Source organism: Perna viridis, chromosome 15 (assembly GCF_037379345.1).
Source record: "Perna viridis isolate PV_CMFRI_1.1 ecotype Kerala chromosome 15, ASM3737934v1, whole genome shotgun sequence".
Taxonomy (NCBI): Eukaryota; Metazoa; Mollusca; class Bivalvia; order Mytilida; family Mytilidae; genus Perna; species Perna viridis.
Window position 1 is genome coordinate 4,604,945 of NC_142459.1, and position 27,695 is coordinate 4,632,639.

The 27,695-nt window shown below is 31.8% G+C and overlaps 3 protein-coding genes across 3 annotated transcripts in view; 2 read left to right on the top strand and 1 right to left on the bottom strand.

Moving 5' to 3' along the window:
- The window catches only part of LOC148596644 (uncharacterized), a 42,622-nt gene extending 35,729 nt beyond the window's left edge, over positions 1-6,893 (top strand). Inside the window, exons 7-9 of the mRNA XM_088562871.1 lie at positions 466-2,193; positions 2,655-2,845; positions 3,448-6,893. Of these exons, the coding sequence (XP_088418997.1) occupies positions 466-2,193; positions 2,655-2,845; positions 3,448-3,494 (1,966 nt within the window). The 3' untranslated portion in view covers positions 3,495-6,893. The remainder of the gene's footprint in view (positions 1-465; positions 2,194-2,654; positions 2,846-3,447) is intronic.
- A 1,634-nt stretch (positions 6,894-8,527) lies between these two features.
- Positions 8,528-12,093, bottom strand: LOC148596645 (uncharacterized). The gene is made up of 3 exons (XM_088562885.1): positions 11,998-12,093; positions 10,180-10,394; positions 8,528-8,832 (listed from the first exon to the last, which is right to left on the bottom strand). Exons 2-3 carry the CDS (start codon positions 10,368-10,370, stop codon positions 8,637-8,639), a joined length of 387 nt encoding a protein of 128 aa, XP_088419011.1. The 5' UTR covers positions 10,371-10,394; positions 11,998-12,093; the 3' UTR covers positions 8,528-8,636.
- Positions 12,094-12,221: 128 nt separating this feature from the next.
- LOC148596646 (interleukin enhancer-binding factor 2 homolog) lies at positions 12,222-27,675 on the top strand. The gene is made up of 13 exons (XM_088562873.1): positions 12,222-12,362; positions 13,661-13,726; positions 14,247-14,289; positions 15,849-15,905; positions 16,676-16,804; positions 17,885-17,987; positions 21,851-21,916; positions 23,905-24,021; positions 24,426-24,504; positions 24,705-24,792; positions 25,062-25,123; positions 26,030-26,232; positions 26,789-27,675. Exons 1-13 carry the CDS (start codon positions 12,358-12,360, stop codon positions 26,923-26,925), a joined length of 1,155 nt encoding a protein of 384 aa, XP_088418999.1. The 5' UTR covers positions 12,222-12,357; the 3' UTR covers positions 26,926-27,675.
- The last annotated feature ends 20 nt before the right edge of the window (positions 27,676-27,695 follow it).

Here is a 27,695-nt window from a genome sequence, read left to right on the forward strand (position 1 = left end):
AACTTCCTATTTACCAATGACTTTGTTTAGTTTCCTTACAATTATGATTGAAAGCGGGGGCACCACCAGTGAGCCATCACTTGTAGACTACTTGTTTGTTCTGATTTTTTCTACAGAAAAACCTCATGTTTATTTGGAAACATTCATTAAACTCCTGATATGGCTTTTTTCACAATACTTGAAGCTTGCAATGTCAGGTGTGGTAATTTTTTTGTTCATGTAATGCATAAAAACAACAAAATTTTCAAACAAAAATTTGGGACGGGTCCAACAGCTGCAAACCATCTCCATCAGATCTGTCTGTTTTTTTTTTTATTTTTTGTTTCTCAAAGATGATCATATCTGTTGATCCCTTTTGTTGACGAAGTAACTTAAATTTTTAGCTATCTGTTCATAGATTTTGTATGTTACTGTTTTTCAAAACAAGGAAAACTGTAATTGATATACTGTTCTGTTCTGTTACAGTTTGAGATTGTTGGATTACTGGCTTGGTTATTTACGACACAACAATTCCATTGTTGAAAAGTTTTACAATCCAGACTCAGTTATGGCCCTTAGTGGAACTCTCTATGAGCGTCAGTATAGTGAGATGCTGATTTCACTTCAACCTCTTGCAGTATTACCTTTCCAGCTAAGTATTGAATTCATCTGTCTTCGTACTAGTCAGGGATCAGTTCAAACTACCTCCAACGTTAAAGTAGAAAGTCCAAAGAAAGACGTCTCAGTAGATCATTGTATGACTGATTCATTTTCTAAAGAAAAAGCAATAATAGGAGTAGCAGCATCGAAGGCCTGGGATTGGTTGAAAAATGGTGCCTCAGCCAAAAGTCCTAGTGATGAACTTCCCAGTCCACCTATCATGACAGGAAATGTCATGATTTCTAGCATTACAGGAATTCTAGGGAAATTATCTGGAAAATCAGATCCTGAATCTGATAAATCCAAACAAAGTGAAGAGAGAACTGAACAAAAAGAGGGAGAAAGGCCAATTATCAGTGGGGGACTAACAAATGTTCAGAGTGAGGACCCTCCTGCTAAACCGCCAAGGATTGGTCTAAAACTAAACCTGCCAAACAACAAACAAGGTACTGATACTTCTTCTGATGAGAATGACAGAACAGGGTACCAGAAGAGAAAACTGAGTGGAGATAACTCTGGTATGGAGAATGTTGACATGTTGAGTTCATTCAATGGAATGGCTCAAAAGTTGTTGGGTATAAAAGCAGACAAAGTTGAGAAAATAGAAAATAAAATTGTTCCAGTAAGAAAGGCTGAGAAAAAGGAGGACAGTAAAAAAACTGATACCCAGCCATTGGTTGTTAAAAAAGAAAAAACTGAAGACAATGACTTTGATGCTGAGAAAACAAAATCTGGTTTGATCCGTCTGTTTGACAAACTGCTATTGCCTAGGGATTCAAGCAAGAAAGAGCAGAAGTTGAAATCAAGATGGAGTTGGGGTTATGGTCAAGGTCAACAAGTCAAACCAGTTTCCCTGGCAACCAAACCTCAACCTATTAAATCTGACCTGAAGTCACCAACACAAAGCAAACTACCTTCTTACATTCACCCTAAAGGAAGCATTTCACATTCAAGGGGGGCAACTGCTGCTCTGCCAACAAAACCATTATCAAAACCAGTGGGAAAATCTGGTTCTAAACTAGCAGAGAATACCTCTACCAAGGGAGTGAGTAACAATCATGATAAACAAAGAGATAGTGCTACAAAATTGAATAGAGACAGGCCTCAAGTCAAAAGTAAGGTACCGGTAAGAAGGGCAACTAGTGTAAAACCAAACAAGGGGAATATCTCTACTAAATCTATGGATGTAAAATCAGATAATGTGCCAAAAAGTAGTGAAAATAAATGGCATGGGGCAGTAACCCTCAGTGCTTCATTGGAAGAGGGGCCTACTCTGAAGGCTCCACCATCAATAGCCCAAAAAGTAGTGACAGACTCTGTAAATGAACCAATTAAAGAGGAGAGTTCAGATCAGGAAGTGCCTAAGGAAGATGTGTCCGTTAATAAGTGTAATATTTCAATGGAAACCTACCAAGATGCTCTCACTTCAGATAGTACTGAAAATACACTTCATTTGAGTGATGAACTCAACTGTAACTCAACAAACCCTGCATTTCATGCTGATGAGAGTCAATCCAAACCAGAAGAATCTGGTTTTAGGAAACCAACTTTTAGGTATGATGTTCTAAATAGTTATGTACTAGCAATAAATTGTTCAACTGATAATGATATGAATTCAAAGACAGTAAAAAATTATGCAATTTAACAACCACAAATGTCAAAACATGTATATTGTGGCCCAACTTCATAAAAAATTCTCAAATTGAGATTTTCCTCAAATCCCTGAGTTTTCCTCAAATCTTCAGTTTCTAGTGATCTGATTGGTTGAAATTGTTGACAAAGGATTGGGGGGAAATCTCAATTTGAGATTTTTCATGAAACCGGTCCCAGGTTCTCCCTATTTCAGAAATGATCTGAAATCTTTATCAAGAAATGTATAAAAAAACCTTCCAAATTATAATCTGAGGATCAAATTAGCACTGGTCTGAGGACTTTGCTCAGTAATTCTGATGCAGGACCTTTGAAATTTCATTAAACTCCTGAAATTTCATTTACCATTTTATTAATTTTTACAGGTTTGTACAGACAATAAAGGACAGTGACCAATCAGGTGGAGACTTCTCGTACTCTGCTGGGGACCATTTTGAAGTGCTAGCTCAACTAGATTCTGATTGGTTGTATTGCATCAATGGCAAGAAAGAAGGACTAATTCGATTGGAGAATATCCAACCAATCGTAAATGAAGAGGAATTTAAGAAATTGCAAAGTGAATTTTAAAATTAAATTTTCATCATTAGTTTATTAGAATGATTCATGATCATGCATTTTATCTAAGCGTATTTATTACAGAAGATATGTAAATGTAAACTTTTCAAATACTTTAGTCTCTGTTTACTAAACATGTTAAGACAACTTTATTTCAGAAGAAAATTCTTGTAGATCTTAAAATAGGGGTATCAAAACGTTTACTTAGATTACAATCTTTATCCTCCTGAAATTACAGCGAATAAGACAGTTAACTTCAGGGAATACTTACCATTACCTGATGAATGACCTGAGATATCTGGACAATTGACAAGTAGACTGATAGAACTTGTCCAATTTATTACCTAGGCAATTTATCAGGTAATGCTAATTTAATCATGGGAAAGCTAACCTATCTATTCTTTGAAGATGACTATCTTATTTGCTGTAAGACTCAATGTTAAATTTATAGACGTAGATGAACATCATTCATTGTTTGGATCATATTGAGTAGGAGACATTATTGTCTGACATTAACTCAACTTTATTCATAATCATAAAGATACCAGCAACTTTTTCTGTGTTTAAAATAATGAAAAGTATTGTTTTTCTTTTTTCATACAGATATCATGTTTGAAATGTTTCTTCCTTGGTTTCCATGGCGACCATAAATTTATGAGATCATAACAGATATCAAATTTAGACATGAGTTACTTATATTTTGAATGTGTGTTAAGGATCAACTTAATGTCCCACCTAAAGATCATTATGAGATAGTTTGTATAGTCCCATTTATTTTACCAAATTAGTGTAATGTTGGAACATCTTTCATCTTGGCTACTTTATCTGCATTATTGTAAGATCATACAATGTCTGAGTGGCTCTAGTCAGTACTAATATTTGGGAGCATTTTTCAAGTAGAGAATTTGCTTTTGTATTGTTTTTTTATTATTATTCTATGCAGTACTTTTTAGCAGATTTGTTTTTTGGTGTTAGTATTTCCTTCAGAAGGGTTATACTCTGGTAGAATTAATAATGTATAATATCTGGTTCATACATGATGATATCGGTAAAGGAAAGATAGCTTCTAGAACAATATAGTATTTACATATGTATACCAATACCTTGAAAGCAGGCAGTGTATTATGTAGTGATCATGATGTCTGGCTGGCTGTTCTTATGTCTGCACCTTTTTCATTACAGTTTTCCAGTCCTTCCCTTTTAAGTTCTCAACAACTAGCCCGAATAATAGTGGACTGTATGACATCACCTAGCCCAAAACAAGAAAAGTACACATCATTTCACTAGCCCCAATCAATCTTTTTACTAGCGGTGGGCTTCGGGCTAGTGGCTAAAGGAGAGCACTGGTTTTCTCTGCAACTACATGTACTTATCACAGCCACTTGATATTTTGACAGCTGCTGTATAGAAGCATGCCATATCAGGGAATTTTATTTCGGACCCAGATCTAAATTTGTGTTCGACTATTTCATATATATTTTGACCATTTGGAACAGCTATTTCTTTTGGTGAGCTATACACAGGCACTGTTTTTTTTTGTTCAACTTGATTTGTCCATTTTGTATTTTTTTTTAAATCAGTAAGAAAAATGTTTATGACATTGAACTCTAATAGGCTCTTTTATTTGAAATTGATGAAAATTGAATTACAAATAACTATAAAACAAAACAAGCCATTGCAGTAAGTGATTTTTTTTTTATAGAAATGTACTAAAGGGAGATAATTATCGTTACTCTAGTCAATTAAGGGGTGATAACTATTGTTACTCTAGTCAATTAAAGGGAGATAACAATTGTAACTGTACACAATTCAAACACCTTTGATTTTACATTCTGTGCAATATTATTTATTTTTGCTTTAAATTTGTGCAAGTCATTGTATGCTTAGTGCAATATCAATATATCATTATTGTGTCTTATAATTATATGGTTTCTCACTTCACTCAAACTTCTGTGTAGTAGTATGAAAATTTGTCATTAATTAGCCATTTTAAGTATTCCTTTTTGTAGACTTCATTGTTGAACTTTCAACTTCAATTTTAACCTTACTTTTAATTTAATGGCATTTTTTTAAGATTTATGGTTTCTTTTAATGTTTATGTAGTTGAAATTCTTTACTTTGGTTGTGAAGTGTTGTAAATTACCTCAGTTTTATTTAAGATTTTATGTAGATTGTTTACATTCTTTAAATGTAAAAGAGTTAAATTTAGAAAGGATAGCTCATCATGTTCCCTTCTTTTTTTCTGTGGAGGCATCTGCTTTGTCCTTTATGTCACTACAAAATAGATAAACAGACAGACAGACTAGACAAACATGTGGCTTGCATGAGGCAGAAGAAATATCTTATTATTATATTCTAGCTGACAGCATTTTTAAAAGTGTGAGAAAGAAAAACATTACAGATCCCCTGATAATGAACAAGTCCAAAATTAAGTGGAAACAAAACCTTTTTTTTTCAGAAACAAAAACAATATACAATGCAATATGTACAAACAAATGTGTATTAGCAGATATCGATCAGTTGAAAATCTTCATATCGTGGAAAATAGATTTCACAAGTAGAATCTGAAATACTTCATAAACCTTGTATAGTTTTGATAGACATTGTTATGGTACAGGGTTATCCTTTATATACCTCCTTATTTTGTTTCTGAAAATCACTAGAGATTATCTTCTGCTAAATTCTGATATTCACACATTGTTGATATACTGTCTTAATATGGGAGATGACATTATATAATAATAGCTTGTGCGTCAATCTGGAAAAGGGGGATAACTCTATAATTTATTTCAACTTTCTTATCACTGTAGGTCCTGTTTTAGTGATAAGAAAGTCAATAAAATGAAGGCAGTTGGTAAAGAGGACTTAAGTAAAAAAAATGAGTGGTTATGTACCGAATAAGTGTTTTTTTTTTTTTTTCACTTGTTGAGAATTTTTTTTCTTCAAAAACTGGGTGAGGTTTTTTTTGTGCAAAATGTAATTTTTGCAGCAGACAAACTGTTCAATGAATAAATCAAAAATGAATGACAGTGCTTAATCTTCATAAATATTTGCAGGATTTAATTTCCGCGTTCTAACTTTGATCACAAATATATAGTGAAAATTAAATCACTGTGAAAATAACCACTTACCGGTAAATGGTACTACATGGAAGTGAAATATTTGGTGAGAAACATTTACTGCCTTGACTCATTTTATTTCTTTCCCATTCTGAGGTACATGACTTATTGGTATTTTTATCATATATGTGATGATTAGGAAGTTGACAAAAATGTTAGGACCTACTATTTTTTAAAAAAAGAACAAGATTTTTCTTAACCTATCATCTTTTTTTTTTAGCTGGTGAATCGTCTTTAATGATTTGTTTTTTGCTGCTGACATATTGTTTATTTCTTCATTTTTTTATTATCTGCAAATCGTTTTCATGTTGATGTTTATGTGTTCTTCAATCAAAGTCTATCCATGTTAATATATAATCATGGTTATTGAAGTGTTTTATTAGATACTGTTGTCTATGATCTAATCAAAGCTTCCAGATGCTTTAGATGTGTTTACTTATTTGTCCCACCATGTTTATAACTCATTGCTATAGCAACTGTGATTTAAAATTTCATTGGTTTATCTGTGACATTTGGCTAGACTTGATGAAAATGAAAAGATTTATTTATTAACATACATTAAAATTGATTATTTTTTAAATACAGAGTCATTTCTATTGAATATAAAAAAAAAGAAGTTGTTCTGTGTTTTTCATTGACGTACTTCTACTATGTATAGTACAGGTTTTAAAAATGTACGGAAAACACAACACAAGAAAAAGTTCTAATAACTAACTCTTCAAAATTTTTTTTTTGTTTAGTCATTTTTTATTTTCTGTGAATTCAGTAATTCCACCTACAGATCTAAAAGTGTCACAGATAAAATAATGAAAAGATGGTATCAAATTATATTATCTTGTTATGTGTTTATTTTTGTCATCTGTGATTTTTATGTTTTGTTCTCTGTGTGATAATTTTTTCTTTTAGAAAATAAAATTTAGATCTGTCAAATTTTTCCTTCCTCTACCACATAGTACAATTACTGTAAACGTACAGCTACATCCCTGATAGGATAATCTATCAGTCGTAGGATGTTAAACCATAATCAATCAATCAATCATTGGTAAGGCACGATGCTGTAAGATTTACAGTACAATCAATTCTATCATTAGTAAGGCATGATGCTGTAAGATTTACAGTACAATCAATTCTATCATTGGTAAGGCACAATGCTGTAAGATTTACAGTACAATCAATTCTATCATTGGTAAGGCACAATGCTGTAAGATTTACAATACAATCAATCAATCATTGATAAGGCACGATGCTGTAAGATTTACAGTACAATCAATTCTATCATTGGTAAAATGAAAACATTGACCTCGACAAACAATATTGCGGGCAATTTTGACATAACTTAGCGGTCTGTTTAATACTAAAATTTAATTCAAAAAAATATTTATGCTGGGCACCAAAATGAGAATCAACAATTTTTTTTTGTATACCTTATTGCCTTAAAATTGTCAAATTTTACACTCACCAAAATAACCAGCCATATGGTAGTTAAATACTGCTATCATTTTCAGAATATTCAAGATACTGTATGGTTGCACAGATTTACATTAAAACACAATGTAATATTCAGAGAACTACATTGAAGAGTTTAATGAGGTAAACCTAAGGTAAGGGACACAACTTTTACAAAGAGTAATCAAGGGAACCAAGGCTATAGCGGCAACCAAAAGAATGCAATCCAGGGACAAAGACCAGACATGGAAAACAAACATACACAACAAAGAACATAAAGTAACAAAAATCATACAAACAAAGTAACAAAAGTAAATGAGCACCTCGGACTCCACTAAAAACTGGGAGCATAGACCAGGTGCACCGGTAGGGTAAGTGTCCTCTGCTTTTCTAGAAACACCCGCCGTGTTGCTCATAAAAAGACAAGTCCGGGGTAGACAAACGAGGAAAGGAAAACTATGACCCGTTAAATAAATCAGTTTTCATGGTGCTGATGGATACACCAGAACGATCCACAAGTTCATGATGACGACCATAAAACTTCTGTAGTGATGACTTCAATCTTGTAGCAACATAACCCTGTTCCAGAAGTCTATTTGTTAGTTCTAGTGTGATATAACAAGTCTTTGGAATGTTTGTATTCAGCATCTTACATCAATCTCATGTAAGCATCAAGGTGTTGTGGACTGATTTTATTCTGTCTCAAATGAAAGCTAAATAGACTTTGGTGAAATTGAATATGATACAAACGTATCACTGATTTGAAGAGTTATGTCCCTAACCCCAGGTCTACCTCCTTAATGACACAGGAAAACTAAGATGTATAAGTAATATATAAGGGAAAGGACTAAACCTAATGGGAAAATATATCAGATTTATCATTTTCAGTCTGTGTCTGAAGTCTACATGAATGAGGGCTTACCTCAAATGTGAGAGATTGCTGGTGTTAATATCAGACCAATGAATACTAGACTTCAAATTACCAAATAAAATATACCAGTATTTCAATTTACATTTATATACAAATAGTTGATTTAAATGACTTATGAACTAACAACAAATGTCAAAGTAATGAACATTTATGTTTTTGTTTAAAAAAAACAAAACTACAAAACAAATGAATGCAGCAATATTTATGTAGTCCCAATACAAATGATAATGCAGGTAGGAATTTGACATGATTTGAACACATTTTGTTATTTCAACATGACACATTTTACATGTTATTCAGTATGGCTGATATCTGCGATCATATCTTCCTTGGTTTCCATGGCGACCATAATTGTCATGTCTTTGTTGGTAACTATTAGAATGATGGCCATGATACTGTCTTTGGTTACTATGGTAACTGTCTCTGTTGTCCCGATAATTGTCTCTATGGCGATCATCATGTCGCCTGTCTCCACCACCACGATAGCCTCCCCTGTTGATATCAAATTTCGGTGTTTTAACTTTATATGAAAAGATAAAGACCTATAAAGGAACTTAATAACAAAAATAAAAATGTGTAGCCTTTTTTGGAATGTATCACATATCACAGAATTTGCCTGATTCTTACAAAGACTGCTACTTAATAACAATCCATATTTTATGAAAATGATTAAAAAAGACAATAGACAATAGACAATAGACAATCTTATTGGCTCAAACACAATAACTATAATCGGTGAAGGCCCATACATGTATATCATAGGCAACAACATTGTAATAGTACAATAGTAGGAGTACATATCATAAATACATTTGAATAATATTGGTTTACAATATTGCAAGTTACACAAATAATTATAAAAAAGACAATGTCTGTATAAAATGTGTTTATGCAGACTCTGTTTTTTTTCATATTCAATCAGTTTGTTAATATAATCTGAGGACATTTTTCATTGTATCTTTGATTTACTTTTAAACAGAAAATGAGTTTTCTGCTGATCAGTGTATAATAAATCAAAACCAGTGTTTAACTATGTAAATTTTTCATTGAACAATTCTCTTATGGGTATATATTGTTGGCAATGAAACAAAAACCCTTCTAAGTTACTTAACGGTACCTCCTGAATTTAAAATTTCATATATGTTTATAAAAGAAAATAATGAAAAGTACCTCCTACAAAACCAAAGGTACCTGCATTGCAAAAAGTTAATGAAACCCCTTACTTAATCCCTTTTGGGAATCAGTGTCCAGAGCTATTTTCTGATTTGGCCGCCCAATCAGAAAATAGCTTGGGACACTGAATCCCATAAGAGATTACCTCTGACTTTCTGTGATTATATCATAGTAACTAAGAAGAATTCACAACCTGTAGAGAGTAAATAGCAGTCAAAATTTGTAAAAAATAAAACTGCAAAAATGTACAAGTAAACAGGTCAGAATTTAAAAAGAATGTGTAGAGAAGCAAGGAAGCCTAAGAACCATTTCTGTAATCAGATTTTTTTCTCTTCTTATTTTCCGTACATGTTTTACATCCTATATACCACAATGCAAGTTTAAATAATTTCAACCAAAGCATTGTATGTATATATCTGAATATGAATTTGAAATAAACATTGCAATTGTAACTATAATCACTGACAAAAGGAATGAAAACAGACACAACAATGTAATGATATGTACATCATATGTGGATCAAAGGGGGGACAGCAGGTTGGAGAAATTTAATTAATTACATGTATATAGGAAATTATTGAGCCATGACACAGACTGGGCCCCCTCTAAGGCCAATTAGGGGCCCCCTTTCGAGAATCTCTGGATCCACCACTGTACAAAGCTTACCTGTTCCAGTTGCCTCTGGGTCTTACAAACCAATTTTTTACACATGGAGGTTTGGGAATAGGAGCAGAAACTGTCTTCATATAATCCTCATCATTCTCCGTGTAACGATCAGCAAACATTGCTTCTAGCTCTTTAACTCTTTTTTGGATGCCTGTCTCTTCAGAGACATTTTCAGAAGATACATCTGCCATTACATAATTTTGTTACTGCAACACCTGGAGAAAAAATAACAAGGTACAGTACAGCTTGCAGCATAGTCAGATAAATGCCAGGTATATCTCCAATACCTGGCATACCTGGCACAACTCTTAGAAGTTTATCTCTGTTATTTTCAATATACAACTCATTCATTAATTGAATTTAAGTTTTGGTATCTCAGGTAAATTTTACCTGTTCATCTGGACAGGTACAAGTAGCTAAGTTAAATAGATATTTAGTGAATTATTGAGTTATGATTAGTATTTTATGACACAAATCACTTGAGGTAATTAATTTGATAGTTTATCATAATAAGAGCAATAACAAAATTTAAATTTTTAGTCTTAGTTTTTAAGACAGAAATTTGAACACACAATTAATAAGTTTCACATGTAAATATCAAACAGTAAATTAAAAGAAAAAAATGAAAAAACTAATTTTAAGTAGAGATTTAATGTTTTCATTAGATATGTAAGAAAGAAGTCTGTATGATGTTATGGAGCCCAATACACACTGTGATTGTATATTCAAAACTTGCTTTTTAAATCAGGAAAAACAATATTTACTTACATGCAAAATTTGAAGAAAAAAATGCCACGATTTATATGTAAAATTTTGTAAATACAAAAATAACCCCAAAAATACTTGCTTCTAACACAATTTTTTTTAACTTTTCAATTCTATATTAATTAAAAAATACTGGGGGAGTCATCTGTGTGTGATAATTAACTGTACAGGTAAAACCACCAGCAGGTCCATATACCTGTTCAGTTAATTAGTCATTTTTTTGTGTCTAAATGAACCTCTTATTCTCATTTACTGGTCTAAGTAGCATTGTCCTTTCTTAGAATACTGTGAAAGTATTATTGTTCATGGGATACCAATTTTTGTGGTTTTCGTGGGTTTGGTAAACTACAAAATTTGGTTCCCAATGAAAAGGAAATTTTCCATTTGTTTGTCTGATAGAGTTTAAAATCCACGAATTTAAGAATCTACTAACTTATCATTTTTTCCTAAACTACGAAAATTGGTACCCAAGTTTAAAGGTTCAGGGACTGGTTTTAAGTATACTCAGAGAGGCACAGTTATTTTTGTACATTATATAGACATTGTTAGTAACCATGTCCCTGTAAAATAAAGTCATTGGATAAATTCTGTTCTGTTCTGTAGACTATGATGTGACCACAGGCTGCAAAACAAAGATATCTCATCTGAGAGATCAACTTCTTATAATACGATAGGACATTTGTATTGGAGCTATACAGCTTTTACAGCATATACATATATACCAGAATAAACTTATTCTAGAGTCAAGACTTATGCTTCTGAAACTCTATGATTCGACTTTCATTTCAAGCGCAGATCCAAGGACTGGCATACCGGGCCTATGCCCCCCCCCCCAAAAAAAAAAAAAATTAGCCACAAGTTTCACCCCATAATATTTTTTGCCTTGCTTTGCACGGCATTTAATTCAATTAACGCCCCCCCTAAAATCAAATCCTGGATCCGCCCCTGCATTTGTCAGTCAAAATACTAAATTTGCGTGTTTTTTTTTTTCCATTATCATTTTCATGGTTCGATGGGATTGAATGTTGAATACTGATCACCTGTTGTGCATACTTTTTTTTTTTTTTAAATATTCGAAAATTCTTTTGTAGAAAATCCAGATAACAATGAGACAAAATATAGTACCGGAAGTTGTAAGAGAAATAAAAATTACCTAGATGACGAGTTCAGAAACGAGTTTATTTCCGATTAAACATTACTTCATCAATCGGTTCCTGTAATCAGAGTTTCATGAACTAGTCGTTTAGGCCAATTTTCACACGTGAAAAAATGAGTTTTTTATATGCTAGTCTACTTTATTTCAGTATTTCAGTTGCTTGATTTGGCTTCAAAAAAGGTACGAAAAAGGTATGGGACGTAATTATTTTTTGGATTACTTCCGTTTGTAAACAACGTGAAGCCGACAGAAAAATTATGAGGTACATACACAAACAGTTCTTCTATTTATTGTGTTAAGTGCAAGTTTTATAGAAGGACAGGTTACGATTTCAGGTGCTTTATTAATTGCAGTACCTGTATTCAATTCACAATTTAATACTTATTTCAAAATTGACACAATTGCAAATGCATGTCGCGATCTTTGTTTGAAAATGTATACATGTACATGTATCATTGTATGTAGCTCTCTCTCTTTTATTAATACAGCAGGCGTTAACTGTATGGATATGGACCTTACATGCAAGTTTCTAATAAATGAGGAAAGTGTATTTTTCTCGTTTGAAGTGAACTTTTAAATTGTATTTAGTATACCGTTCCCACTATACTGAGCTGTATGATTAGATCAAAAACATGGAACGATGCACATTTTCCGTATTTGTTTTGCTTTTCAAAATGCATAAATTCTGAAACCTCGCATATGTCAAGTTTTTTTCAAGGATGGGGAAATTATGGACCAACTTGAAATTTTTATGTGATTTTTGGCCATTTTCAAAATTTTCGATGGTTATGTTCAAGAAATTGCTGTTTAATTGAATGAAGATAAAGAAAAGGATTTAAAATTTACCATGTTCCATTGAAAAGTGCATCCCTACAATTTACCACTGCAAGGCTTTTGATAGAAATAATTTTAGAGAATTTTCTTTTCAATACAGTGATACATTTTTTAGGTACAAAAATTTACCTTTTTGCAAGCAATTATTGGGTATCAAATTTGCTGCATCAGAAAAGTAACAAATGAGCAATTTTTTAAATTTACACCTTGAATGTTGGGATAATTTATTAGAAAATGTATTTTTTGTGGGTTTCCCTCGAAGAGGCCTAACCAGTTGATTTGTTTGGTACTTTTCTCTAAGCTCTAGCTACAATAAGGAAAAAAAAAGAAAAGAATACTTGTAAAACTATAACATTGTGTATTCCCAATTCTGACTGACCCTGCCAAAATTTTGGGACTTTAAAATTCTGTTTTTGTTTTCAAAACTAAATCTTTTATTGTGTTACTCGCTTCCAATTTTTCCTTATTACCAGAGTGTCTGGCATAGTTACCAGTTTATGAAAATTAAAATTATTGTCATACCTACCTACATGTACAATATATCTAGACTAAGTTTGACAAGGTCTTTTGTAGCTGTATAAATGGAATCTTGGCAGTCATAACTTTTAGCCAGGCATATTTAACATCCCATTAACTAACTCATAATTCTTGTTTGGGAAGCATTGTAACTTTTACATGTAAATCATGAATGTCAAACTTTCTACTTTAAAAATAATGGTTTTTTAGACACATGAGAGGTAGAGGAGGACCAATGAGGGGAGGTATGATGAGACCAATGGGACCGAGACCTCCGTGAGTATTATACAATATTATTAAAGTAGACCTACCTTGGAGAGTTAAGTCCAGTTCTTTTCTGTTGGAAGATAATCCTTTTTTTGTAAAACGACTTTCATTTTCCTGTAGTAATATACAGTCATGGTAGTGAAACCTATCTAAACCTAAGCTTGGAAAATTCCAAAACCTGTCTAAATCTGATTCAATTTGAGGTCCCTTTCTATCAAGTTAAATGTATTTTAAACCTCTGGAAACATAGTAAAATTAACACCAGTCTAAACCAAACAAATTTTAAGTAACAAATATAAAATAAAATCATAAAAGGTTTGGTTTCGACCGGTTTCACTGTACTTTTTATAAAAAAACCTGATATCTTGACATAATACATTTTGTAATAAAATCATAGGAAATTCAATTATCATGACAATATACTGGTACATTTTTTTAGCAATTTTTTCTCTTTAACATTTACTGATCTAGTTGAATCTATTGTAAAGTATACTTCTGTATATGTTCATTTGTACATCTTTTCTTTCAGATTCCGTGCTTTTATCCCCCACATACCATTTGATCTGATCCAGGTAAGGATATACATGCACAGAGATTCAGATTATGTTTGATCTGATTCAGGTATTAAAGGTAACATGTAACCAGTTGATTCAGGTTCATGAACATGTACACAACTGTCAATAAAAATTATAGTTTCTCCATTCTTCACAGTGGAGTCACTCATGTTCTCCACTGTGACTCCACCAAAGTAAAAACTGGGATATTGTTGCTGTATTTCTAAACTTTTCAATATTTATTTCTGTCTATTACTCAAATGTTATTTGACTACTAGAACCATTATATATACTTTGGTATAAAGACAGGAGAAGTTAATGACAGACAATTTTATAAATGGTGACTCCACTGTGGAGAGTATGGACACTGTGACTCCACTCATAATATGTCCACTGTGAAGAGAGGAGAAATTATAATTTGTGTTGACAGTAGTGTATTTGTAGATTCAGATACCAAACCTTTACCCTTCACATATCATTTGATCTGAATCGGGTAAGGTTTATACATGTAAATGTAGTCAATAAAACTGTCAAATCTGTGTCAGAAAAAAAACTTCTGTGCTTTCTTCTAGACCAACCAATGTGCAGTATTCATACACAAGCAAACTGAATTGTTACTAATGTTAACTAAGAGTAATCAAGGGAACCAAGATTCTACTGGAAGTTAAAAGAATGTAATCCAGGGACAAAGACCAGACATGGAAAACAGACAAAACACAACAAAGAACATAAAGTAACTGAAATAATACATACAAAGTAACAAAAGTAAATGAGCAACTCGAACTCCACTAAAAACTGGGAGCATGGACCAGGTGCACCAGTAAGGTAGGCGTCCTATGTTTTTCTAGAAACACCTGTCAAGCTGCTCATAAGGATCAAGATACAAAGAAATTTACTATTCTCTTTTTTTTCATGGTGTATAATTTTGGCACAGTTATGACATCCTTACAAGAAACTTACACCATAAAAGATTCATTTTACCTCAAACTTAATGAGTGGGTAGTATATTAGAATCACCTTGTCCCAATTTCATCGCAAAAATCTCGGCTGCTAATGGATGAATTGAATTCAACTCTGAAGTGTGGCTTTATGATGATGGGGCACAAATTGTTAGTGGTTTTGGTTGCTGTCCAATATCAGCTTCCTGTATGTAGTATTAGGGTCATGCAACTTCATGTTTTCCTTATATTTAAAGAAATCACTATGTTTTGTACAATTTTTATGTCATAACAACAGATTTTATAATTATTTATGACCCATAATCATGGCCTAATGCTTTCACACCCTTCTACAGTAAATGAGGATATATATGTATTATTTCTTGACAATATGTACATGTATAATTTTCTGCAGTTTTGATTCAACTTTGTTACTGTTTTGATATTCATCATTAACATGAAAATAAATGCAACTTTGTGTTTAGGAAACATAAATCATATTTGATTGGTCTACATATTCCTTGTACAATATTTTGAATGATTTTTGAGGTTGTTTTTCTATAAATATCATATTTGCATGACATGTAAGCACATTTTTACTTAGGTTATATGTTTACTATCAATATCAATGTTTTACAGTGTGAAACTGTGTTTACAAGAGCTAAGCCAGCACCAGATGACAAGAACTTCACTGATGTAAGAGTGATTTAAATTGTTATATGGAATTAACTTCAATGTACAAAAATATGTTATACTTGTAATTGTAAATAATTCCTAATGTATATCAAACTTTGTCAAAATAATACAGTACAAAAATACCAATCATAAATATTACATATTTGGATATGCTGTACCTGTGTTTCAAGGAGTAATCTCTCATTAGCAGGATTAGAATCAAAATATAGGAAAAATCCTAAGGAAGTAGACCTAGGGTAAGGGACATAACTCTTTAAATCAGTCATATGTTTGTATCATATTCAATTTCTCAAAGCCTATCAAGCTTTCAATTGAAACAGAATAAAATTAGTCAAGTTACTTTGATGCTTGTATTATATTGATGTAAAATGGTGGATTAAAACATTCCAATGATTTGTTAGAGGTCTGCCTCCTTAATCCAAAAATAATTGCATACAATATGTACTCAATACCAAACTTGTCAAAATAGGAAGCCAGATCTACCATGTACAATACAGGAAATGAAGTGAAATGTAAAGTTACTTATTTAGAATATTTACATTAGATCAGGTCTTAGATATTAAAATCCTGATAGGTTACTGCTAGTTTAAATGCAGTTTATGTGTATTCAGCTTCAGTAATGTTTAAATGCTATAATGTGAGTATCGATTAATCCAAACACATATTTGGCAATAAAAAAAACATTGCAAAAAATTCTGCATTTAAACTATAATTTTTTTTTTATGAAATAAGGAATGTGATTTGAGTTAAAATACTTTTGATGATTACAGGCATTGTTGAAGAGACATAATGACCTCACACCATCAGCAACAGAACAATCGGCCATCTTGTCCCTGGTAACCAAGATACAGGGTGCTTTAGATGCTTTAGTATTGACACCAACAACGTTTGAACCTGCAGTAAGTCCTCAATAATATTTATATCCCCTATTTTAGGGTGGGGATGTAATTGTTTACTCATGTCTGTAAAGTCTGTCACACTTTTTCATAATAGTTTTCTCTGCAACTGCTACACAAGCAAAATTATTTCACATGATTTTCACACGAATTTTGCATGGTTTTTACCTGAATTGAGCAAACAAACTTTGTGAAAGTGTTCATATGAAATTCGTGTGAATCAAGCTTTCATGTGAAATTCACATAAATCGTTCAGTTGAAATTCGTGTTAAGTGAATTTCTTGTGAAGCTAAATTAACACGAATTTCATGTGCAGGATATTGGCCTGTGTAGTCAAAATCTAAATATTTTGACACAGACTTCATATTTGTGCCAAATTATGGGATTTTTATTGCTATGGGTATTGACTCTCGGAATTTTTGCTTGATTTATGGAACTAATCGATAATGAGGATACTAACAAACATTGCACATGCAATGTTAACTTTAAGCCACAAGCCAAAAACCTGATTAGTAAAAAAAATTGGGCTAGTGAAATGAGGTTCATTGATTGGGCCTGTTGAATTCTTTATACCTTTATATAGAAGCTGTGGAATCTGGCTAGTTCTTAAGTAGCACTCCAGCTAAGAATCATGCAAAATGTGATTCATGGGTAAAAAGCATACATATTTTTATTTTTGATATTTTGTTTTAATTGCCATAGTAAACAGAAATTAACATTCAGTTTTTCATATAAACCATGTTTTATGGTGATAAAAGTCATAGAATGCACTGTAGATTTCAATATTAAGGGAGATAACTCTGTAAATGGCACTCAATTACAATAGAATCTGTTGGATATTTAATGTTGATTTTTTCCTAAGAGCAGGCAGATTTTAATGAATAAATACACATTTCATAGTACAGACCCATAAAACAACTTAATTACAAAAATAAAAATAATGTAGCCTTTTTTGGGGTGTATCACATTTTTCCTATTTTGCATGATTCTTACAAAGACTATTACTTAATTTCTTAAAGTGTTTTTTGAGGAAAGGACTGTGTAATGTGTTATATATGGGAAAATCATTTAACTTCATTACAGCAAATAGATGAGGTGAGGCAGATTGGGTCATTCAAGAAAGGCACTATGATGGCAGGACACAATGTTGCTGATATCGTTGTCATGCTGAAAACACTTCCCACAAGTAAGACTTCTTACTAAATATTTTTGAAGAATCACAGCGGAACATAACAATAATAATATCATAATGGACTTCATGGAGTCAGTTCCTCTGACAAATTCTAATGACTGTATGAAGTTGGAATTATGATCAGTGCTTTCCAGCAGCTAATCTTTATTTTGATTTCCATTTTGATAGTTGACAACTTAATTCTAAATGTATTAACTATGAACTAGAATTAACAAGAAAAAGAAACTAGAGGGGTTCAATAGGGATGTTGTCATGGTAACATGCATTCAACCTCAACTGAGTGAGAGCGGATACTTAAAATATAAAGCTGTGTAAGGCCAACTACAGTCGACTCCACTTAATCACATATGGCTTTATTGCATATTTCGGTTATTAGCATAATTTTCTCCTGCACAAAACCATTTCCTATTATTCTATTAGGGAAAAATAGCTTATTTGCATAGGCCTTGCAGGTGCATTTCGGTTTATTGCATAGAGAATTTTGCCTCATGCAGGTAAAGACAGGTTTTCCCAAATTCTATTTTAAGCCTTCGGGTCATAAATATGTCAGTCATATTTATTGTTGTAAGAACTAGATTATCATCAATCAGGAGGTGTTGATAATGGATTAAAAACATAATGGACATAAAAGACAATTTAAATGATTTCTAATTACATTAAAATTAACAACCACCTAGGTGAACAATGACTTCTGATGACATGCCAAACATCACCTTATGATGCGGCTTGGGGTTCGGCTTGGGGTATTTTTTATCCCTCTTCAAATTCTTCCGACTACAAATGATTATCAATGTAAATTTGATTTTCTTTAATGAGCTGAATAGTTTTTAGTGAGCTTGGGTTACTAGGCATAAATATCAACCGAAAATTAAAAGTCATTCATTCAGTACAATGTCTAATGAAATTCAACTACCCTAAGGTGCCCCATACTATCCACACATCATAGGAATATATCGAGGTCAATGACATGTATAATGCACAACTATCAGTGTACAATGGTGATTGAACAGAGGAATAAAACACACAGACCATTTCAAAAGCCCACAAACTGCAAACATTGATGAATATTACACTGAATCCTGGCTGAAATATGAAATATGGGATTTTGTTTCATAGAAAGGTCAGGAAATTACTTGACTATTTATAGATGAGAAACACGTGGTTTTACTTATAAATACACACAACGTAAAGAAGGTCAATAAACAAGACAAACACAATATATATTATTATTTATTGATAAAAGAACAATACAATGAGAAGGTCTATAACAAATACCAGAGTATCGTCTTTTACCTGAACTCACACTTTCTGTAAAATCGTAATTTCGGTTATAAGAATAGCCCGGTTATTTGCATAATTTTAACTGGCAAATAGGCTATGCAATTAAGCGGAATCCACTGTATTTTATTTGTTGAAAGTGTCCATCAATAAAATAAAAGCACCTTCCTTATTAATCTTTTCTGGCTGCAAAAAAAGATGCACCGTTGTGAATTTTTTTACAATAAAAAAGTAATTAATGGAAAATTGGCTCTGAATCAAGTAATTATTGCTATTATTGCTCAGAATGAAATTTATATTTGATTTGCCTACTGGAGAATAGATTTTGGAAGGCTATTCTAAGCATGTTATTAATGTTTGAGGGTTTTATTGTTCAGTCTAACAAAGAATTAAAATTCCTTCCAAAATATGATATCATTAATGAAAAAATAAGGTCTAATTCATGAATTCTTATCCTCATTGACTGATAAGATATGGAGAAACCTACAAATTTTAGACCCACAAAAACAGTCCCTTTCCAGTAAGTACTGGTAGTTAAATTCCAAGGGAACAATATACTGCATGGTTTGTTTTTATTATAGTAAAGTGTTCATTTTGTTAATTTTTAATCAGAACCTTCAAAAGTCAGTAAGTAAAATGTATTACTTGTTTTGTCCGTGTTTATTTTTAATTAATGTTACCTTAATAGTTTGGTAGTGGTAACAAGGTTTTGCTACTGAAAAGTAAATAGTTTTTTATGTGTAATAGGGGTGTAACAAAATGATTCCACTCTGCAACAATCCGACACAAATCACAATTCTTGGCTGATGTTCTGATTCATATAATTTTTTTCAGACATGCCTTGTTTGTGTTATTTCATGTACATTTTTACAAATTACAAATTGCACATAGTGACATCTGTAGGCATTGACAAGCCTTTATCTATTACAGTTTAAGAAAATCTTAAGAGTTCAAAAAGCAGATAATTGGTCTGTGATTGAGAAACAAATTTTTTAGCTGTCATTACTTCGTTTTTTACTTCTGGTTGAGCTAAATGAGGAATCAGATCGGAATCATAAAAACAGCCCGATATTGATTTCCGTATAGAAAATGAAAAGATTGTGATGCACTGGTGGATCGTTACCCCCCTAACATGTAGGAGTTGACCACCTACCATTTGGTGCTTTATCTGAATTCTTTTACCTACACCAAACAACCAAGGGATTGTTTTAAAATGTTACTTTCTGAGCATTTCAATTTTTTTTTGTTTTTTGACACTTTTCTAATTCTGTCGCCAAAACAAATACATTTAGGTAATTTTAAATATAGCAGTCTGCCTTAATGGTGCACTTATTCACTCTTTTTCCTTGATAAGTTAAATACTTCCTGTGTAGTTCCACTAGCAAAATTCCTCTAAAGACTCAGGCTTTAATAATTTCTTATGAAATGTTCTTAATACATAATCTGAGCATAATACATGTATCAGAATTTAAAATGGCTACTGATTGGTTTTATTTTTTTTTTTGTAATTTTGAAGTAGTTATACCCATTTCTTTAATTTCCCGCAAATTTAAGGATATCTCTGTCTGGTCAGTAAATATTTAGCTAATTTCACATATAAGTTTTTTGTTCTCAACAGAGAATTGGTTTCAATTCCATAGTAATGTCATAAAAACAAGTTGTTAGGGAAAATTTGAACTTCAATTCTCTCAATACTTAAAGGAATTTCATTTGAAGCACTCACTGAAGCTTGTACTGAATGTACATTTGTACCATCATAATGTGAAAAATTTGGTAATCTATTCCCTACAATATAATAAAAAAAATATTAAATATGGTGCAACAGTCTTCCTTGTTCATTGATTATGATCACATGATGCCAAGGATATTCCATATGAAGCCTTGTTTTTATTTTTAAACATATTGACAATATGTTTCTGTTTATATACAATATTGATGCTATATTCTAAATTTAGATCCGGATATAAGCCGTTCCTTTCTGTAATTACTTTCCGCCAATCATGGCGGAAAATTACAACACCCTATAGTCTATATCAAAAATACATTATCTACATATGTAATATAAAAATTAAGGACTTCTCTCAGTCAATATGTTATATATGGACCTGTAAGATTATATATAATGTATTGACTTTTTTAAAAGTCTATAATTGATAAATGTTATACTTTTGAGACTTTTCATTGGTTTATACTCTTAGATATAACTGCTGGTCCATATAATATCATATGGACCATGAGGAAATTAAATGTAGCCCTTTGCTTTCAAAGTAAAAATGTGATGTTGCATTATTTTTCTCATTTCTTTAAAAAAAAATGACCCAGAGCAAACTAAATTTAAAAAGTAAAATATATAGCAAATACTTCATGGTACTTTGGGTCAAATTGCAATATATTGACCAGTTGGTTGCCCCAAAAAAGTCCATATAATTTTTTGGCGCAACCAACTGGTCCATATGACATAATGAATTATTTGCTAATTATAGTAACAGTTACAGATTTGCATCTTCTATAAGGGTAGGTCTCAATAATGACCTCTGGGTTTCCATTGACTTTTCATCTTTGATGTTTTTCTTTTGTAGAAGAGGCTGTTGCTGCATTAGGAAACAAAATTGTAGAAGATCTGAAAGTGACTGATCCCCAGGAAGGTAAGAGCTGCGTCAATGACGATCCTTAAGTTAATTATTGAAATGTTGATATACAGTCGAACCTCATTAAGTCGAAGGCAAAGGGACAATGCAAAAATGTTTGAGTTAACCAAGGTTTGAGTAATCTGAGGTTGAGGATAAACTGGAAATACTAGTGGTTTGGTCAATGATTGTTTCTGCATTTACATCATTTGTTGTGCTTGTACATGTACATGTACTTCACTTTACACATTACTTCGTATTGTCTTGTGTTTCATATCGGAAGATATTTTTTTGTATGTCGTATAACATGTTTGAAATACTGAACGGCACAGAGTGCTGTAGTGAAATTTCTTTTTATTTTTTCTACATCGAAAACATCATAGTTCATAACATGCTGCTTTGTTTGACTCACAATCAGGAGTATCATCAAACCATGTGCTCTACATTATTATGGTAAAGTTTCAAATTCACTACCGAAACGAAAGTAGTCCTTGAAATACACTTACTATCATCTGTTTGATGTTTCATTAGAAAGTCATATACCATTCATCTGTATTTCAAAAAAAAATTATCAAAATATCAAAATATCTGATATCACTGTTAGTGAATTCCAATGTGTAATTAATATAATTCGTTTCTTTTCACTACACGGGCAATTTTGAATTAATTAAATACGGAAATCAAGCCATAAAGAGTGTCAACAAATTAATTTTAAAGGCCATGCTAATAGTTATTAAAACACACTCTGACCATGGTTTGTAATAAACCAATCAGTTTTCTTACTAATTAGTTGATTTGGAGACATCAGGATTAATTAACCTCGAAGTCTATCGCGCGGACTGATTGATTACCTTGAGTTATCCGAGGTTTCTATTCATCCGAGTTAGAGACATCCGAGGTAAAATGTATTGGAGTAAGGGGAGTTTTGCTGGGACTTTGTAATTTGTTTGAGTTATCTGAGATTTCGAGTGACCGAGTTTGACACATCGAGGTTCGACAGTAGACACATGCAAATATTTTTCTAGTGAAATTTCATGTTAATTGAGCTTCACATGAAATTCGAGTGATTTTCATGTGAAATTCACTTAACATGAATTTCATGTGAACAATTTTCATGAATTTTTACATGAAGGCTAAATTCACCCAAATTTCACATGAACTCTGTCACAAATTTTGTTTGCTCAATTCAGATGAAAAATCATGTGAAATATGTGTGAAAATCATTATATAGTTTTGCCTGTATACAATAACTCCACTGGCTTGATATAAATATTTTCTGTCAAGTCAGTGCACTGTTATGGTAATACAATGATATTATAATCAAGGTTCATCATTTAACTGTATATATATATATGATATAATTTCTTTTGAAAATATCAAAATGTGGTTTTCAGTTCAAAATCTTAAAACATTGATTAAAAACTGAATTCTAAAATTCTTCTTTTGATAATGATTGGAGATTTTTTAGATTATTTTAGTTGAGTATGAGACAATCAAATGACAACAGGTCTTTATGTACATGTATAACTGTACAGACTGTAGAAAGAAATATTGTTTCTTGGACTAACAATCTGCTCTGAAAGCAACTTCATTTTTTCATTAACTTGTTTTTTTTTTCAAATATTTTTCAAAAGTTGAGTCCAACATTTTAATATTATAATAATATTTATATATTTATGGGAGAAACAGATTCTCCTCCAATGCTCTTGGGGATTACAAGATTTCTCCACTCTTGAAATTTAAATTTTAGATTTAACACACTCACGGAAGCTCATGGATTGAAATCAAAAATTGAACTATCTCAACTGGAGAAATCTTGTACATTGTAATTCCCTCAAGACTGAAGGAGAATCTATATTTAAGCATTGATAAAGAGCTGATGATATTTCCTATCTATTACTTATATACCATATGTCATGTCCATTTTGATATCTGTTTTAAAGAACATGTCAACAGAATGATACATACCAGGACATAGATGATAATAGGAATTATTTATTTTTCAGTATTAAGTATGCTGACCAATGACACAGGATTTGAGATCAGTTCAGCAGATGCTACAGTTAAATGTTTGATCACAACGATTCCACCAAATCTGAAAAAGTTGGAACAAGATCTTCATTGTATGCACTAAAATAGGCTATACTGGAAAAATTGCAACATACTTTTTGTTGCGTTTTTTTTTTTTTTTTTTTTTTTTTTTTTTTTTTTTTTTTTTTTTTTGTGTAGGACCAATATAGGAACATATGTTTCGTGCCTTTAAAAACACACAGACAAAAATGTTTTCCAACAATACTGTTTTGATACATTATGTCAGATGGAAGACATATAATTACTGTATGTTTTATATTTACTTGTTTTTCATCAATTAAATGCTTGTTCCACACACTTGTGAATATTGGCATTCTACGGCAATCCTGATTTTGATTAATCACTCTTTCCAATTAATTATCCTATTAGTATTATCTTGCCAAATCTGTAAAGTTATGAAAAATTGTTTCTAACTTTGATTATTGTTTATTTTCAGTGGATGGGAAGTTGATGCAATCTCATTTAGCTGGTATTAGACATGCCCGATGGGTGGAGGAGAATGCTTGTCATTCTAGGTACATTATACACCCAACGTAATAACCCACTATATGGTGAATAGATCCTGTTTTGTTTTCTACATGTATTAATATGTTTAGCCATAAGATGACCATGCTATATACATGTAAAGTTCTAAAATTGATATTTATTGCAATGTAAAAATTGATATTAATTGCAGTATAAAAGTGTAAAGTTATAAAATTTGTATTTATTGCAGTATAAAAGTATTGATTCGATTGTTGAGAGACCTAAAAAATAGATTTAAAGGATTTGAACCTCTGACCCCATGGATTATTGACCTATTGGTAAGTACTGTTGTAACCTCTGGCCCCATGGATCATTGACCTATTGGTTAATACTGGTTTGACCTATGACCCACATGGATTATTGACCCATTTATAAATACTGTTTTGACATATTACCGACATGGATCATTGACCTTTTTATAAGTACTGCTTTAACCCCCCCCCCCCCCAAAAAAAAAAAAAAAAAAAAAAGCTAGATCCTGCACTTAGTAAGTTTATAGACATTGTTTCATGATTGAATATCATGCATGATTTTTGTACCATTTCAGGCTCATTATGCAATAATGAACAACCCAGCTCGGCAACCACTACCCATCAATATAGCATTCAAGTAAGTCTAGTGATGTTCTATAGGTGATGTTTTCTGTTATGGACAAATTTGGATGGAAAATTGAATCGTCATAAATAATAAATAATATCTCCTGTACTAAAACTACTAGAAACATCCTCTATGGAAACTTTGTAAATCTGTCAACAGTAATTGTTTTCATTACATATGTTAGGGCTAGATCTATGAAAAATATTACCAAGCATTGCATGTGAGGCAAAAGATAGACGTTCAGTCAAATCAGAATAGGTATCTGACAGGGGCGCAGAAATGGGTAAGGGAAGTGAATTCAAAGTGAAAGTAGCCTTTAAATTGGTTTAAAATTAATGTATGCAATTAAAAAAAAAAACAAGAAATAATAAAAAAAGAATTATTTACATTATCTTTATCCAGTACATTGAATAATGAACAACTCTGTACATATGCTACCTTTCCCCTTTCAGCCATTGTCCCTTTTTCAATGCCTTAACAAACATAAGAAAATTGTGTAAATGTGATGCTTGATTGTAGGCTGTGCCTATTAAATTCATATTTTGTTATAGATCTAGTAAGATAATTTACTAATGCATGAGAAGGGGAGATTAATTCAATTAACTGCTTTTGTTTAAAAAGGAAGTTAATACATAGCTTTCTTCAGAGTTCTGTAGTGCATGAAATAACTGCCAACTACAATCAATTGGGTTCTGTAGAATGAACAGAGACCTTAGTAAACAGTGCCTCATGTATCCATGATTAATCTGTGATACACGATAGTGAATGATTGATGTAACTACTGTTCTCAAGATTATTAGAATGTTTTCAATGAATTGAAGCTAGTTTTATTTTATTATTCACAGTGTGAGGGCAGAGAAAAATTCCATGGAACAATGTAATACATTAAATTGACAGTGTTTTGTTTTATAATTGTAGGAGATGTTTACAGTTGATGTCAGCTGGATTTTTCCTTCCTGGTTCGGTTGGCATAACAGACCCATGTGAACAAGGGGCTGTGAGGGTTCATACTGTCATGAACTTAGAACAACAGGACCAAGTATGTTTTACAGCCCAGACGTTGTTACGTGTTCTCACACACGGAGGATATAAACAAGTTCTGGGATTGGAAGGGAATGCAAGTAAGTGTAGATCTTAGCCATTGATAGACAAATGTAAGAGATTTGACATTTTCTTTAGAATGCCCTTACAGAAAGAAAAAAAACAATAGCTATTGTTATGATTAAGAATTGAATGTTTTATTTTTATATTTCATGGACGTGTTAAAGCATTGTACACAGCACATTTTCTGTAAAGCGGACTGGCCCTGCATGTCCAGAAGTGTGACCGTTTAAGGTTTTCACATGCTGATGAAACATCAAAAATGAAACATACAACTCTAACAAATACATTTCATAAGTGTCTCTTATTTTATTTTTTATTTTATTTTAGATATATATAGATTATGAGCCATACACGGTGATCAGTAAAAGTGGGCCACTTCCATGTAATTGCGGGTGCGTCCTATATAATCGAGTAATGAAACATTACTTATATTATCCAATGGGATCAGGATATTTTAATGATATACACAGTATATGTAATTATGTATTTGTAATAATTTTAAAGATATAATTACTTTAAGTAGAAGAACTGTTTTCTCTTTAACATTATAACCTTTTACCTTTGACCTTGTAGGCATAGCAACAGACATGAGTGTATGGGAAGGAGTTGTTGTTACACCGTCTGACAAAGCCTACGAAAAACCAGAAAAGAAAGAGGGAGAGGATGAAGATGAAGAGGAAGATGATGAAGGGATGGAAACTCAGGAATGATCCTTAACTAGATGAAGACTCAAAAATGATCTTGAATTTTGCACTAAATTCAAATGTTTAAAATAATACTGTTTTTTGTACTGGACTGAAACCATTAGAATGCACTATGAATGGAACTATCTCGAATTGTATACAGAATTAATTATTAACATTAATATAAAATTGGCACCTTTATAATGAATTGAGTTTTAAAGGATTCATAACTTAGTTTATAATTATTCTGACACATTCAGGATGTTCAGAATTTTCTGTTATTACAAGATAAATATATTGCATTTAAAAATGATACTATTATTAGTAGTATAATTTTTAAATGCAATATATATGGATAAATGAGTTTCAGAAATTGAATTGCAGTATCGAGAACATCTTACTGATATTTATTATATTTGTTTTTCTTTTGACTTCAAAAACTACAAAACAATTGTGGTCATATACGAGCTACAAATGTATGTTATTGACATCTCTGAAATTATTTTTTATTTCTTTTTTACCCAAACAAGTTTTGATTGCATCTCGTTATTACCCTTCCCATGCTACATGTTTATGAATCAGTTATTCATTTTCAGTAAATCATGCTTCATTTCTTGTGTATATTTATTTGTCATGATCAGAATTCTACGATAAAGTAAAATATCAGTCTCTCATCATAAATACATGTGTTGTTTTGTGTTGATTAATAAATTGTAAAAGAGTATGGATTTGATAATGTAATGTGGTTTATATTGTCAATTAAACCATTTTAAATAAGTGCTTTGTTTTCGGTTTTT